Source organism: Durio zibethinus, chromosome 12, assembly GCF_047325235.1.
Source record: "Durio zibethinus cultivar Kanyao isolate XHJ-2024 chromosome 12, ASM4732523v1, whole genome shotgun sequence".
In the NCBI taxonomy this organism is placed as follows: domain Eukaryota; kingdom Viridiplantae; phylum Streptophyta; class Magnoliopsida; order Malvales; family Malvaceae; genus Durio; species Durio zibethinus.
The window spans coordinates 3024211-3040582 of record NC_143173.1 but is presented as its reverse complement, the minus strand read 5'-3'; the positions used below and the strand labels follow the sequence as shown (position 1 = coordinate 3040582).

Here is a 16372-nt window from a genome sequence, read left to right as displayed (position 1 = left end):
AATCTTTTTTTTTAATCTCCAATTGCAGTTTTAATTGTGAAAATTTTTCTATATAAATCTCTCCCTTGCGGTATTACTATCCCAAAAACATGGTTAATTAAAGATCATTTTTTTTATCAGTTCACTCTTCTTCTTTTTTGATCACATATATCCATACTCAAGAAATTAAGCATGAGTTCAATGCTAGACGATCAAAAGGATATTACATCAAATGAAGAAGAGGAATGGTATCGGGCAACGCAAATAACTACATCTGGAGTTCTTCCTATGGTCTTGAAAGCTGCCATCGATCTTGATTTGTTAGAGATCATTGCAAAAGCTAGCCCTGCAGCTGCCGGTTGCAAGCTCTCACCTACTGAGATTGCCTCTCATCTTCCTACAACGAACCCTGATGCTCCATCAATCATTGACCGCATTCTTCGGGTTCTAGCAAGCCACTCTATCCTAACATGCGATCTTGCCACTAGCAAAGATGGACATGTTCAAAGATTATTTGGTTTAGCACCAATTGGAAGATGTTTCCTTCACAATGATGATGGAATGTCCATTATTCCGGCCCTGAACATTGCCGCCGACAAACGTTTTCATGAATGTTGGTATTATTCTATTATCCCATAAATTTTTTTTTTTTAAGATTTGAATTCGAGACCTTTAAATTAAAATTTTATATTCTTAACTGGTGGAGTATCTTTTAGATCAGGATTCCAAATATATGAGCACTCTATTTGCATCCATGGACGAAATCCTTCTAATATTCTTTTTTTTTTTGTTACAGTTTATTCTTGAATTCAACTTAGATTAAATTTAATTATATATATAGGTACCACTGGAAAGAAACAACATTGGAAGGTGGCGCCACACCCATTGTGAGGGCACATGGGATGCAGTTTTTTGAGCTTGCTGCCAAAAATGATGAAATAAGTCGCAATTTCAACAATTTAATGGGCAACCTCACTGCCAAAGTCATGAAAAAAATTCTGGGAATATATAAGGGGTTTGAAGGCATAAAACAACTGGTAGATGTGGGAGGCGGATTGGGCACAAATCTTAAGCTCATCGTTTCTCAATATCCACAACTTAAGGGCATCAACTTTGATTTGCCTCATGTTATTAAAGATGCGCCCCATTTCCCAGGTAATTAATCAATCCAAAGACATATAAAATTATCCTATCTTGCTATTATTAGAATTTTTTTATTAACAACAGAGTTGATTGAATTGGTAAGAATTAAATATTTTATTTGTAAAAAATTCTTGGTTGGATGATTGCTTAGATATATTGAGAATGATACATTTAATAGTATTAGTACTGATGCAATTATTTTTTTAAGATATTAAAATTTATCGTGAACAATTACAATAATATAGTAATTTATTATTTCAAAATTTTGTTTACAATTTTATATATATTATAAGTTGATACCCTTGAAAATAAATCTTGTATCCATCACTGCTAGTTAGAAAAATAATTTTTCGTTTTCATTTTTTCCATCTTAGGTGTTGACCATGTTGAAGGAGATATGTTCATTGAAGTTCCTCAAGGAGAGGTTATTTTCATGAAGGTTGGTATACATATAATAAAATTACTAATTTGCTTGCTAAAGTTATATTTAAATTAATGCAACAAAAAATAAAAATTATACGTAGTTTCCAACAGCTATGTAGCTTGTTGGTAATAAAAGTGTATGAATCGGATCAAATCAAATACAATATGCACCTATAAATGCCAAGCTTAAGTCAAGATACAACTAAATAAGTTTGATATTATTTTAAAATTATTTTTATGTTAATATTTTAATATTTTAAAATTTATATTTAGAAATTAAATTTTAAAATAGTTTCTTGTGTCAATTGAACCGAACCCAATATTTGAAATTTCTAAGGATCGACTTTAGTCAGGCTCAACCAATGAACCTAACAAGCCGTCAAACTCATGAACAAATTTAGTTAGTAAAATAATATATTTTTTAATTTTAATAAATAAAATTCAATTCTTATAATCTCAAGTATTAATGTATGAGAAGTTATTCCATAAATAGTTCAATATTCAATTAGTCATTGTTTATACTTACAATTTTAACCATAATTTTTGGTCGATTTAATCTAAGAAGTATTTCTAATTCAAAATTTACTAGTGGGTACTTCACGATTGGGACGATGATCGATGCTTGAAGTTGTTAAAAAATTGCTACAATGCTCTGCCAGAGGTTGGTAAAGCGGTAGTGGTGGAATCAATTGTGCCAGAGTTGCCCATGACTGACAATGTGACCAAGAATACCTTGACATTTGACATACTCCTTTTTAACGTTGTTGGTGCAAAGGAGGGGACAGAGGAAGAGTACAAGGCATTGGCAAGAAAAGCTGGATTCACAACTTTTAAACTTGTTTGTTGTGCTTATGGCTATTGGGTGATGGAATTCCACAAGAATGTTGAGAAACATTCATCTTAATTATGATCACCCATGATCATTCTTAGATTACGAATAAATGATTTTGGAGTACGTAATTTCGATGTTCTTGCTGGTTATTATTCTTGCACTTGTTCGTACAAGTTCGAGATGTTATCCTTGATTAATTCATATTGGAATCACCTTCTTTCATTCTAGCATGAGAGATCAGAACAGTTGGTTGCAATGATCAGAAGATAAATAAAAAATAATGAGAGTATGCAAAGTTATCAGTTCAAAGTATTCATGGAACATGGTTCCTTCTTACCAATCTTTCTTGTTCTTCTTTGGTTTTGTGCAACTGACATTTCAGAACATTTGATGGTTAATTTTTGGAAGATTTATATAACACAGAACCATAATTTATTGAAGTTATTAAAGCAAGTACGAGATAATCAAATTGTAAAGGAACCCAGAGGAATATAGAGTTACCAACAGAATTACTAAATCTGTTGGCCAAATTTGGTATGATCTTTGAAACACCAAAAGGCTTACCACCTAAAAGAAGTCACGACCATCGAATTCCCTTAAAAGATGAATCTCAGTCTATTCGAATCAGGCCATATAGATATCCTGCTTTTCAAAAATCTGAAATTGAGAAGTTGATCAGAGAAATGAAGGAAGCAAGTATTATTAGAGATAGCACCATTTCATTCGTAGCTCCTGTTGTTTTGTTTTAAAAAAAAAAAGGATCGTGGCGTCTGTGTGTAGATAACAGAAAATTGAACAAGCTCATCGTTGACGACAAGTGTCCTATTCCTTTGGTGAAGGAGCTGTTGGATGAGCTGTCGGGGGTCAGATGGTTTTCAAATCCAGTCCAATTAACGTAAGTCTATTTTAAATGTTTGTTAAGTCGGTTAATATTTGATTAGTTATAGAGGTGCTAATTAAACGGGTTCTTGGTCATTGCTGAGTCATTATTCTGTTGGTATATGGGTGTATTGGCAAGGATGGAATCAAATTAATGAAATACAATCTATAGAAAATTCTTGATTCTTTCTCTGGATTATTCTTCTTCTTTCTCTTATCAAGCTGTACAGGTATTCTGTTGCAGCTCATCTTCTCCAACACGATTTAGCTCTTATCAAGGAGTTGCAAGGCAAAGGTAATTTTTTTTAGGGATAGTGGTGAGCGGCGGAAGAGCGGTGGCATAAAGGGGCGCTCGCAGTGGTACGGGCTTTTGGCTGATTGGCGATGGTAAAAAAGGGGAGAAAAAGGAAGATAACACTATACTTCAGATTTAGGATGATCGAATGGCAGGGTGAGAGTTGTGGCGGTTTAAAGATTTGGGATTTCGGCTTAGATTTAGAACCCTGGAGGTTGATTTAGGTGAAACCGAAGCTAGAATGGGAAAGAAGAGGTAAAAGGGAGGTTTTGAGTGAAACTTGGGCTTAAAAGGACATCGAACAGCGGTAGTGACCTGCGGCCGGTGCCGACGCCGGCCACCGGAGTATAGGCTTGCGAAGGCTATTGTGTAGATTCATTTAGAGGGAGAAAGAGAGCCTATAGAGTGAATTTTTTCTTTTCTACGAAGGAATGAAAATGACTGAAAAATTTTTTGTTGTTTCATTCCTGAAAAATTTTTTGTTGTTATTTGTAATAGTGCAAAACACACCGTGTACGGAGTAGAAAGGAATGTAGCATTTTGACCTGGTTACCGGTTTGATCCGAGTCGGTTCAATTTAGAGGTATAATCGATTAAATTTGAGTCGATATAGTATTAAATTTGAGTTGAAGTTTGATTTGAAATTTAAAGTTTAAAACTCAGTTCGAATTCAATCGAGTTTTATTTTTTTAATTTGAACTCGATTCAAAATAAAAATTGAACTACTTGAACTCGTTCAATTAGACTTGATTAACATGTAAAAATAAGTTCGATTTTTATATTCGACAAAAGTTTTATTATTTGTACTCGAACTCGAGTTTGAATTATTTTATTAATTAAAATAATAAAAATATATTTAAATATAAAAGATCGATTAAGCTTACGAGCTATTCGAGTCAGATATAAAAATACTCAAATTCGGTTTGATCGATTAATAGAGCTACTCGAGTTCGAGCTCGACTCGATAATAATGGAATCGAATTTGAGTTTTATTTGAATTAAACTCGAATAATTTACGAGCACTAATGTATCATTTACACCTTTAGTTCAATCCAAATTTGATCTAAATCCTGTTTCACTTGGGCCACTTGGCTTTTTGGGCTTCAATTTAAAGTCCACTTGAGGTATTATTTTTATGGCTTTGGGCTTATGTTGTCAATTATTGCATGCATTTTTATTTTTTTTTAAGTATTGATAAATATAGAAATCACTTTAATTTTTTAAAAATTAAAAATTACTTTTTTAATCACTTGATATAAGAATACTTAAATTTGACTCGATCAATTAATAGAGTTACTCAAATTTGAGTTTTATTCGAATTAAACTCGAATAATTTATGAGTACTAATGTATTATTTACACCTTTAATTCAATCTAAACTTGATCTAAATCATGTTTCACTTGGGCCACTTAGCTTTTTGGGCTTCAATTTAAAGTCCAATTGAGGTATTATTTTTATAGCTTTTGGCTTATGTTGTCAATTATTGCATGCATTTTTATTTTTTTAAAAGTATTGATAAATATAGAAATCACTTTAATTTTTTAAAAATTAAAAAATAAGATGATGTTTTAATAAATAAAAAAAATAATTTTGAAAACTCTGCTTAAATATTCGAGGGAATCAAAATCATGTTTTGAATGATTAATTTTCTCAAATTCTGCATAAATATTAGGGAATTAAAGTAAATTTTCCTTTATAAAATAAATAAAAAATAAAATTTATTTCACCCTTAATTTTTTCCAAAAAAATGAAAAAAGATAATGACAAAAAATAGGATTAAATGCATGTAAGATAAGTCAATGTGATTGATGGCTTGTATTTGCATCATTTATTTTATTTTATGTTACATTATATCCTGTAATAAAAAATTTGAATTGGAATTCGATAATTTTGAAAATTAATTTTTTTATTTTCTAAAATAATGGTTAATATGCCTTCGTGAAATAATCTTTGAGACCTTATCTAGATATTGGAGGACTTTTCAATAATTACTTTTCAAAGAGAAATATTAAGTCGGATTTTAAAAAATATCATGAGAATTCTAAGTTAAAAAATATTTTTTTTGAAAATTTACATAGATATTAGAGAATTAAAAAATATTTTGATACTAAAGATTCTCATCTTATTTCTAAATAATTTTTTTTTTTATAAAAATGAATTATGAATAAAATTTAAATATGTTAGATAAAATTAATTGGTCATATGCATTTTAATTTATGTTTATATCATACATTTGCTTCGTATGATATTTGTTTGCATTTTATTGTTTTCAAAAGAATATGAATTAATGAACAGTGATTTTAGAGAATTATTTTAAATAAAAGCTAACATTTCTAAGTAAAAATTTTTTTAAAACATTTCTAAATAAAAGCTTTTTTTTAATGGAGATTTTTGCAAGAAAATAAAATGTGAAAGAATTATTTTTGAATATCAAAATTAAGATTATTTTTATTAATATAAAAAAATAACATATGATTTATTTGTATCGTTTTTAAAACAAGCGATGTAAGAATGCTAATCCTTCCTCACACGTAACCTATTTTCGAACTCAGTTTTATTTTTATAAATCAAAATTATTTTTTTATAAACTTTAAACACGTTTTATCGTTTTATTAAAAGATAAATATTTTAGGTGGTTAGTCACACTAAACAAAAAGGATTGATAACTAATTCCCCTTATTTTGAAATTTTTTAAAAAAATTTTTCATTTAACAATCTCCAAAACCGTTATGACAAATATAAAACAAATTTTATTCAACAATTTTCTTTCATTTCTTTTATTTTCAAACATCTTAGCTGAGATGTTTTAACGATTAATTGATTGAGATGTTTGGGCTAAGATGTTTTAAATAATAATTGATTGTAAGGCAGGTTTTATTCAGCATTTTTTCATTTCTTTTTATTGTCAAACATCTTAATTAAGATGTTTTAAATATTATTGATTGTGATGTTTGGAATAATAATTGATTGTGATGTTTAGGTTTAGGTAGGTTTTATTCAACAAATTTCATTTCTTTTTATTTTCAAACATCTTAATTAAGATGCTTTAAATATTATTGATTGTGATGTTTGAGCTAAGATGTTTAAAATATTAATTGATTGAGGTGCTTGGGTTAGAGTTTTTTCCCCCAACCAAGGAGCTCTTTAATCTTATTTATCAAATTAGAGTAGTTTTAGAGTTAATTCCCAAAACAAGGTACCTTACATACATGGAATCCATGTCACACAAGGCAAAAAAAATAAATAAATAAAAGTTTATATTATTAATTATAACTTTGTAAAGAATTCAAAACTTGAAAAAAAAAATCTCTTTTCTCAAATCTCTATAAGTACAGTCTTTGTTTTACTCTAACATTGTTTAACAAAATCATTTTTAGATGATATTTGTGATCAATGAATTATTTAAAATTTTTTGAATGATTTACTTTTTTTTTTCAAGAACATACCATAATATCAGACAACAAAAATCTTTAATTTATAAACAAAATCATAATTTTGAGAGAGATGTGAAATAAACGGAAGAACACAAGCCAAGGGTTTCTCAATTATCAACAGATATCATCCACTACAAAATGAAGTTGGCATCATGAGAAGTGCAGCAGCAACTAAATCAAGATTTAAATGGCCTTGACTTTTTACAAATCGATTGGCTACTTTTTTTAGTTTTGTTTTGTTGTTTTGTGCTTTCTAGTTTGGACTAACACATTCTCTGAATTTATTGTTGTTTACTTACCTATTCCAATCGTAAAAAGAGAGATTTGAAGAGCTGGGTTGGGGAAGAGATGAGAAATCTCGTGGCACCCCATGCTATTACAAGTTAGGGAGAGAGATAAAGAGGAATCAATAACATAAACAGAAGTAGAAAATAAAGAAATTGAGAAAAAAAAAAGGATATACAATAAAATTTTTTGTGATTCCTTCATCACCATTAAATAAAATCTTGTGAAAGGTAATGATTATGTTGAAATGGTCCAAACGGACATTTTTTTTCACTTCAAAGCTTTCCCTGACCTTTCTAATATACTATGAAGATTGAAGAAAACTCATCCCTTAAGAAAGTAGATGGATTTTAAGGATGGCAGCCATGAGGTCTTTTATTTTTTGGAAAAAATTAAAAAGAGAATATGAAGACTTTATCAGGAAGCAATATGGGTTTTTCGTTTTTCATTTGCAAAGGCTTTATTAAGTTTTATTTTTTATTTTGACAAAAGAAAAAAATATTGAAGAGAGAATATGAAGGTACATATTTACAGAAGAGAAAGAGATGGGGAGAATGGAGAAGGAAAGTGAGTTGGAATTGTCATGCTGATGTGGAATCCAATTATACAATATAACCTGCTGCTTTTCAGAATAAAGTTTAAAGGTACCTTAGTTAAGGAAATAAGATGTTTGAAATGTTAATTGATGGAGATGTTTTGGGTAGTATTTTTGTTTTCATTTTTTTTGGGTCTAAGATAAAATTTACAAATTGAGCCGCGAGCATTAATAAAATCTAGGTCAACTATGAATAAAATAGATAGGCATTAGCTACCTCAAATATCAGCTACCGCTTGAGCCGCGAGAATTAATGAAACAAGAAAGTATTTTCTTTCTCATTGTGGACGTTAATTCAAGGTCCTCTCTGAACAACATTGTTAGTCACCAACCATTAGTTTCTATGATTTTGGAGTTTAGCAGCTGGGTTCCTTCATATAACATTTAGCAAAATCTGATATTTAAATCTTAAAATCGACAATTCCTTTTTTTTTTTTTTTTATCTCCACCTGCAGTTTTCTTTGTGAAAGATCAAAAAATTTCTATATAAATCTCTCCCTTGCAGTAGTACTATCCCAAAAACATAGTTAATTAAAGATCATTTGCTTTTTATCACTTCATTCTTCTTCCTTTTTGATCACATATATCCATACTCAAGATATTAAGCATGGGTTCAATGCTAGACGATCAAAATGATATTACATCAAATGAAGAAGAGGAATGGTATCAGGCAATGCAAGTAGCTACATCTGCAGCTCTTCCTATGGTCTTGAAAGCTGCCATCGATCTTGATTTGTTAGAGATCATTGCAAAAGCCGCCGGTTGCAAGCTCTCACCTACTGAGATTGCCTCTCGTCTTTCTACTACGAACCCTGATGCTCCATCAATCATTGACCGCATTCTTTGTGTTCTAGCAAGTCACTCTATCCTAACATGCGATCTTGCCACTAGCAAAGATGGACATGTTCAAAGATTATTTGGTTTAGCACCAATTGGAAAATATTTCCTTCACAATGATGATGAAATGTCCATTATTCCGGCCCTGACCATTTCCGCCGACAAACGTTTTTATGAATGTTGGTATTATTCTATTATCCCATAAATCTTTTTTTTTTTTTTAAGATTTGAATTCGAGACCTTCAAATTAAAAATTCATATTCTTAGCTGGTGGAGTATCTTTTAGATCAGGATTCCAAATATATGAGCACCCTATTTGCATCCATGGACGAAATCCTTCTAATATACTTTTTTTTTTTGTTACAGTTTATTCTTGAATTCAACTTAGATTAATTTTAATTTGATATATATATTTATTTATTTATAGGTATCACTTGAAAGAAACAACATTGGAAGGTGGCACCATACCCTTTGTGAAGGCAAATGGGATGCATTTGTTTGAGCTTGCTGCCAAAAATGATGAAATAAGACGCAACTTCAACAATTTAATGGGCAACCTCACTGCCATAGTCATGAAAAAAATTCTGGGAATATATAAGGGGTTTGAAGGCATAAAAGAACTGGTAGATGTGGGAGGCGGATTGGGTACAAATCTTAAGCTCATCGTTTCTCAATATCCACAACTTAAGGGCATCAACTTTGATTTGCCTCATGTTATTAAAGATGCGCCCCATTTCCCAGGTAATTAATCAATCCAAAGACATATAAAATTATCCCATCTTGCTATTATTAGAATTTTTTTATTAACGACAGAGTTGATTGAGTTGGTAAGAATTAAATATTTTATTTGTAAAATTTAAATTAAATTATTGTTACCAACAATTTTGTTTGATGGCTGATTTATAAATCCTCTCTAAAATTTAAGGTTTATCTTGACTTGAAAATGGAAAATCTCTCACCTTAAATTTTTATGAAAAGAAAATTTATTTATTGAAGTTTTTTTATTTTAGAACAAAATAAAAAAGTTTTATGCTAGCTCTCAACGTAATTTTGTTTTTCAAACTTTTTCCCCTGCCTTGGCAACCAGTTGGCAATGGCGGATCTATGTTGTTAGGTAGGATGTCTATGTAACCCACAAATATTGAAAAATAAGAAAATTTGAAGAAAAAAAAAATTCTTAGACACTTTCAAAATTTTTTTTTAGACAACCCTTTCCGTCGACATATAATTAATAAATTTGTCAAAATAAAATTTAATAGTATTAGTAATGATTCTTGGTTGAATAGTTGTTTAGATATATTCAGAATGAAGTATTTGATAGTATTAGTAATGATGTAATTATTTTTTTAAGATGTAAAAATTCATCGTGAACAATTGTAATAATATAATAATTTATTATTTCAAATTTTTGCTTATAATTTTATATATATTATAAGTGGACACTTTTAAAAAAATTTTTGAATTTGTCACTGCTAATTGGAAAAATAATTTTTCATTTTTATTTTTCCCATCTTAGGTGTTGACCATGTTGAAGGAGATATGTTCATCGAAGTTCCTCGAGGAGAGGTTATTTTCATAAAGGTTAGTATACATATAATAAAATTACTAATTTACTTGCTTAATTTATATTTAAATTAATGCAAAAAAAATGTTGTACATAATTTCCAATAGCTATGTAGCTTGTCGATAATAAAATATATGAATCGAATCAAATCAAATACGATTGACACCTATAGATGCTAAGCTTAAGTCCGGATACAATTAAATAAGTTTGATATTATTTAAAAGTTGTTTTCATTTTAATATTTTAAAATTTTAAAATTTATATTTAAAAATTAAATTTTAAAATAGTCTCTCAAATCAATTGAACCAATCCCGAGATTTGAAATTTCTATTTAAAAATCGACTTTAGTTAAGCTCAACCAATGAGCTTAATAAGCCATCAAACCCATGAACAAATCTAGTTAGTAAAATAATAAACTTTTAATTTTAATAAACAAAATTCAATTCTTATAACCTCAAGTATTAATATAGGAGAAATTATGCCATCCTGGTTCAATATTCAATTACTCATTGTTTATACTTACAATTATAACCATAAATTTTGGTCGATTTAATCTAAGAAGTATTTTTACTTCGAAATTTGCTAGTGGGTACTTCACGATTGGGACGATGATCGATGCTTGAAGTTGTTAAAAAATTGCTACAATGCTCTACCAGAGGTTGGTAAAGTGGTAGTGGTGGAATCAATTGCGCCGGAGTTACCCATGACTGACAATGTGACTAAGAATACCTTAACATTTGACATATTCCTTCTTAACGTTCTCGATGGTGCAAAGGAGAGGACAGAGGAAGAGTACAAGGCATTGGCAAGAAAAGCTGGATTCACAACTTTTAAACTTGTTTGTTGTGCTTATAGCTATTGGGTGATGGAATTCCACAAGAATGTTGAGAAACATTCATCTTAATTATGATCACCCATGATCATTCTTAGATTACGAATAAATGATTTTGGAGTACGTAATTTCGATGTTCTTGTTGGTTATTATTCTTGCACTTGTTCGTACATGTTCCAGATGTTATCCTTGATTAATTCATATTGGAATCACCTTCTTTCATTCTAGCATGAGAGATCAAAACAGTTTGGTTGCAATGATCATCAGAAAAAAAAAAATAATAATGAGAGTATGCAAAGTTATCAGTTCAAAGTATTCATGGGACATGGTTCCTTCTTAACAATCTTTCTTATTCTTCTTTGGTTTTGTACAACTGATTTTTCAGAACATTTGATGTTTAATTTTTGGAAGATTTATATAACACAAAGCCATAATTTATTGAAGTTATTAGAGCAAATTGGAGATAATCAAATTTGTAAAGAATAAGTCCAACTTATGTATATTTCATTTTCATTTATGTTGAAATTAAAAATTAAGTAAAATTTTTTTGATATAAAGGAAGTCGTAATTTGAGAATAAAGGAAAAGATTTGACCTTCAAACATACTAAATGTCACTTTTTAAAAGTAATTATATGAATTAATTGAGTTAAATTAAGAATTTAAATTAAGTTCAAATTAAGTACAACTTTAGTTTATAAGATGAGAAAGATGGTAATATTTCTGTACATAAGCTCCGACAGCCACTTCCAAGGAAATTGCTGCTATGATTTCCAAAGCTATATATCCTTCTATTCATATTCATTATTGAACTTAGACATGTGCCTCAAGTAACATTCAGGCCAGCACCCGAAATGGTAGAAATTTCTTTAGGCATTACTAGGTAAAGAATGCCGTCTGAGAACTTTGCTTGAATTTGGTTTGGTTGACAATCCTCTGAAACTGGAAATTCTTTCCGGAATCTGCTTTTGTTCGTTTTATCCTCATCCAATTGATGTTCTCCGGTAATGGTTAAGATCCCTGAACTGCTAAATTGAACTTTCTATTGCTGCCTTTTAAATCCTACATTTTTTTAACAGAAATTTAAGTATAAATTAGAGACTAGTTCTTCACTAATTTTCTCATTTGAAGATTGGAAAAAATAATACTACCTAGAAGATGGACTTCAATGGTGTCATTGTTTTGGTCCCTTTTCCATTTGCACAAGGGCTCAAAATCTTCCTAAGAGATTTCCATGGAAGGTTGCATCTTATTTTTGCTTATTTTTTCTTTCAATTATCTTCATAAGGAGTTTTCCTCTTGGAAGAGAATGATTCGTTAATTGCTTTTGGAAGATTGGGTTTCTTTTTGTATTCAATTTATGTTTTCAATCTTTACTTTGTGGAAGGAGAAACTAAATTGCTTTTTATTCCTGACTTTTTCTTCATCCTTAGGGTACTTTTTATTTTTGAAAAAAGTTGTGTGATTGTTAATAAAATATTTGATGACACGGATCAGAGGTTAGCTGACACAGGATCGAATTGATTATTTGATGTTTTACTTGAGAGAGATCATCAATTCATTATTCGAGGGTTTCTTTTTTTTCTTTCCTTGAGATGTTCTGCTTTGGATCTGTTGTATTTGTTTCATGGTGTCAGATTTTGTTTACCTTTGCTTTCTTATTGAAAAATTTTGCTGCTAAAACAATTACAAAAAGGTTAATCGTATGGAACTTCTCCAAAATGCTCATCGGTACAGTGGCTATGGCTATACTTCTTTCCCAAGCAGTTCATCATTGTTTCATGCATGTTTATCTAACAAATTCTTGTGCTATGGCTTTGAACGGTACATCATCTCTTCGGACCAATCTAAGTCTTCGACTTAATAAATTCATAAAAAAGTTATCTTTTTCATAACCTGCTCATAACGGATACAAACCTGAACAACAAAGAAAAGAGCAAAATATTTTTATCTTGTGCCAACTGGTTTTGACCTTTTCACTTCGACCACTTTAAGTGACTTTTTTTTTTTATTATTTGGTCTAATGCAATGAAATCCATTAAATTTTAATTCATTCAATTATTTTACGTTGTAATCCTGAGGATCATTAACATTTCAGCATAAAAAACATCGTTCATGATCATTTTTTTTCATGAGTTTTTTATGCAACATTACACATGCATAATCATGGGAGCATAATATTGGAATATATAAAATAGCACAGTGAACAGCAGTGACAGCACCGCGACACTTGCCACAACCTTCACTGCTTTCTTTCTCCCCATTTTAAGCCTTGAATTGAAAGATTTAGGGCCAGCCATGGGTAATGTATCGTTTTCAGTTGGCGTATTCATCACATCTCCACCATCCGATGATGATTGTGTAGCTGTAGAAGTCTCATCAACCTCTTTCTTTTGACTGCTCTCTTGATTTAGTTTGCCTTCGCCTTGAATTGGCGATGAGGCTTGTTGCATTGGAGTAAGTGCATCCTGTTGAGAAATCTGCGGAGCAATTTTTTTAGGTATTTTTATATAAAGAATACCAGATCTCAACCTTACGCGAATATCATTTGCTTTGCACTCTTTAGGAGCGTTGAATTCCTTGCGGAATCGGATCCATCTAGTTCTCCCCGAGGGTCGTTCACCACAAACTGTTAGGACCCCGTTACTGCTTAATTGAACTTTCAGCTGTTCCTTTCTAAAATCTAAAAAAAATAGAATTGGAACAATTTGCATGGATCAATGTAAGTGCACAACAACCAGCATCAATCATCTTCATTTTTGGCTTACAAAAGTATAAAATTGTCTCAGCTTTATTAGCAAAAAACATTTTATTTCCATAAAAAGTACTATTGGGTTCCAAATTCAATCCCCTTCATTTTCATGAACTTAATGTTAGAACAAGAAAAAGAATCTTGTTTTCCATTCCCTTTAACGTTTTTGGATGCTCATTTAGATGAATCTGGAGATTATAAACCATTGAAAGTAAAATGATTGTTTGCTTTTTTTAAATTACAATAAAACATTTTCTACTCACTCTTTCCATCAATGAGAAAAGTAAAATACGGTTTTTTTTTTTTAATTTTTACAAAGGAAATTGCAACATAGGGATAAAAGAATGGATAGTGCTGGGACTTTAACCCAAAACCTGCATAACAGCATCTCTTAAGGCTAACTGCATAAATTGCAAAGGATCATTAAGAGCAAGAAACCCTTTCTATTTCTAACAAGAAGGGTGCAATATTTATTACCTTTCACTTGAAACTCAATAATGTCATGAGCTTCTTCTTCTCTATACTGGTAATCAGGTTCAAAATCTATGTAGGAACGGTCCATTATCGAAGGAAAAAAATATATTATGGAAATCTTGCATAGGTTTATTTTATCGAAGGAGCCAGCTTATATTTGAAAGAGGCTGGGTGTAGTTAAAGAGGTTGCTTTTGGGTTTCCTAGGCCAAAGAAATTAATTCCTTTTCCAAATCCTAAGCATTTGGTTTAGTTTGGTACTTGGACAATCTTCCTTCACATTATACGGATGTTGTCCTCCCTTCATAGGTAATCCCTTCTTTTCTTTACAGGTTTCCTCGGTCTTTGGCATGTGACAAACTAAGACAAAAGAAGTGATTTATCCTTGTGTGTTCAGAAAAAAAGAAGTGGTTTATCCTTGTATAAGAACTATTCCATATTATTTTGCAGTTTGATACCTATGACAGTTACACGGTCAATTCATGTTTTTCATTGTTTTGGAGTCGGAAATTTGACAGGTATAGATTAATAAAAATACCTTGGTGTGGGTAATGGTTTAATTTAGATAATTGTTACTGTATTATGCTATGCAAGTTTTTTATGCTTTGTTTAGAAGAAAGTAAAAACTCAGCAAATGATCAAATCTGCTCAAAAAGTAGAAAGAAAATTGAATGGAAAGGAATTGGATAAGTTGCAGAAGTACAATTTTCCCCATGTTCATTTTGCAAATTTATTATAAGGGATTGCAAATAACTCTTAAAAGTGACAGCATGAACCAATTAAACTAAATTTTATGTTCAAATTTTTTCTTTCTTAGCTCTTGAGCTTTGCAGAAGTAACTCACGCTTAAGCTTTCTGGTCTATTACAAATCTGATCAACTTTGGAATTTGACCATTTAAATATACAGTATTAAATCAGTTTTTTGTTCATTAAGAGAGATTTATAATAGCTGAAATGTGCAAATTTAAGGGTATCAAGCTTGTTTAACTCTATCAAGCTCATCCTATACTGTTGTATAAAATGACAAATTCAGAATAGGAAAATTTGGCATGGACCAAATAATAGCAGGGTGGATTAAGGACAGAATTGAATGAAAATGATTTTGTTGGTCCCTTCAAGAGATCAAAAACCAAACTAATAAGCAATTAAAATTTACTATTACCTAGAAGATGGACTTCAATGGAGTCATTGTTTTGGTCCCTTTTCCATTTGCACAAGGGCTCAAAAACTTCATAAGAGATTTCCATGGAAGGCTGCATCTAATTTTTGCTTATTTTTTCTTTCAATTATCTTCATAAGGAGTTTTCCTTTGTGTTTCCTCTTAGAAGAGAATGATTCGTTAATTCTTTACTTTGTGGAAGGAGAAACTAAATTGTTTTTTATTCCTGACTTTTTCTTAATCCTTGGGGTACTTTTATTTTTGGCAAAAGTTGTATGAATGTTAGTAAAATATTAAAATTTTAATTTTGGTAATCAACTCAAGCACAAAATGTACCTTTTTATTTTTTTTATTAAAAAAAAATTTTCATTCACGTCCATTCATCAATGGAGTTTATTTTATAACACCTTAAATTCAAACATCAATACTGACCCAACAATTTTTTAATACAAAAAAATCACAATCTAAAAAAAAAAAAAAAAAAAAGATTTGAGGTATTGGGTTTGAACTCTAGCCGATAATCCTTAAAAACTCATATAGATTAAATACGCCAATTCATTAACTTTTCTTTCAAAACCAAAAACCCAATAAAAAGATGTTATTTCTTCTTCAGAAGTAAGATTTCAATGAATTCAAACTTGTTTTTTTTTTTTGTTTATGATACTTGAAGATCCCATTCACACATGGGATATGAAAGATTTGAATCTAATAGAATCAGCTAGGGTCGTCTCCAACATGTTATATTTTTATCAACGTGTGACATACTTGTTGAACTAGCCATCTTTTTTTTAGCTTCTAAGTTCATTTTAAACATTAAAACAAGAATGGTATCTCATTTAGAAATGTAAAAGATCAGAGGTTAACTGACACAGGATCGAATTGATTATTTAGT

At 30.3% G+C, this 16372-nt stretch overlaps 3 protein-coding genes and 1 pseudogene across 3 annotated transcripts; 2 read left to right on the top strand and 2 right to left on the bottom strand.

Annotated features, from left to right (window-relative positions):
* Positions 1-148: 148 nt before the first annotated feature.
* On the top strand, positions 149-2638 carry LOC111296804 (caffeic acid 3-O-methyltransferase-like). The gene is made up of 4 exons (XM_022891273.2): positions 149-596; positions 821-1134; positions 1497-1561; positions 2135-2638. The coding sequence occupies exons 1-4, from the start codon at positions 172-174 to the stop codon at positions 2447-2449; spliced, it is 1119 nt and encodes a 372-aa protein (XP_022747008.2). The 5' UTR covers positions 149-171; the 3' UTR covers positions 2450-2638.
* A 5476-nt stretch (positions 2639-8114) lies between these two features.
* LOC111297033 (caffeic acid 3-O-methyltransferase-like) lies at positions 8115-11394 on the top strand. The gene is made up of 4 exons (XM_022891612.2): positions 8115-8885; positions 9130-9443; positions 10219-10283; positions 10853-11394. The coding sequence occupies exons 1-4, from the start codon at positions 8473-8475 to the stop codon at positions 11168-11170; spliced, it is 1110 nt and encodes a 369-aa protein (XP_022747347.2). The 5' UTR covers positions 8115-8472; the 3' UTR covers positions 11171-11394.
* Positions 11395-11786: 392 nt separating this feature from the next.
* Positions 11787-12332, bottom strand: LOC149515583 (15.7 kDa heat shock protein, peroxisomal-like; annotated as a pseudogene).
* Positions 12333-13178: 846 nt separating this feature from the next.
* LOC111297424 (uncharacterized) lies at positions 13179-14567 on the bottom strand. Its single transcript, XM_022892163.2, has 2 exons — positions 14326-14567; positions 13179-13779 (listed from the first exon to the last, which is right to left on the bottom strand). The coding sequence occupies exons 1-2, from the start codon at positions 14408-14410 to the stop codon at positions 13247-13249; spliced, it is 618 nt and encodes a 205-aa protein (XP_022747898.2). The 5' UTR covers positions 14411-14567; the 3' UTR covers positions 13179-13246.
* Positions 14568-16372: the final 1805 nt, after the last annotated feature.

Bases quoted from the DNA above. Each gene is read 5' to 3' on its own strand.
- LOC111296804 (XM_022891273.2), top strand. From the start codon at position 172: ATGAGTTCAATGCTAGACGATCAAAAGGATATTACATCAAATGAAGAA. The intron at 1,135-1,496 runs GTAATTAATCAA...TTTCCATCTTAG, and splicing joins AGATGCGCCCCATTTCCCAG to GTGTTGACCATGTTGAAGGA. The intron at 1,562-2,134 runs GTTGGTATACAT...AAAATTTACTAG, and splicing joins GAGAGGTTATTTTCATGAAG to TGGGTACTTCACGATTGGGA.
- LOC111297033 (XM_022891612.2), top strand. From the start codon at position 8,473: ATGGGTTCAATGCTAGACGATCAAAATGATATTACATCAAATGAAGAA. The intron at 9,444-10,218 runs GTAATTAATCAA...TTCCCATCTTAG, and splicing joins AGATGCGCCCCATTTCCCAG to GTGTTGACCATGTTGAAGGA. The intron at 10,284-10,852 runs GTTAGTATACAT...GAAATTTGCTAG, and splicing joins GAGAGGTTATTTTCATAAAG to TGGGTACTTCACGATTGGGA.
- LOC111297424 (XM_022892163.2), bottom strand. From the start codon at position 14,410: ATGGACCGTTCCTACATAGATTTTGAACCTGATTACCAGTATAGAGAA. The intron at 13,780-14,325 runs GTAATAAATATT...TATTTTTTTTAG, and splicing joins TATTGAGTTTCAAGTGAAAG to ATTTTAGAAAGGAACAGCTG.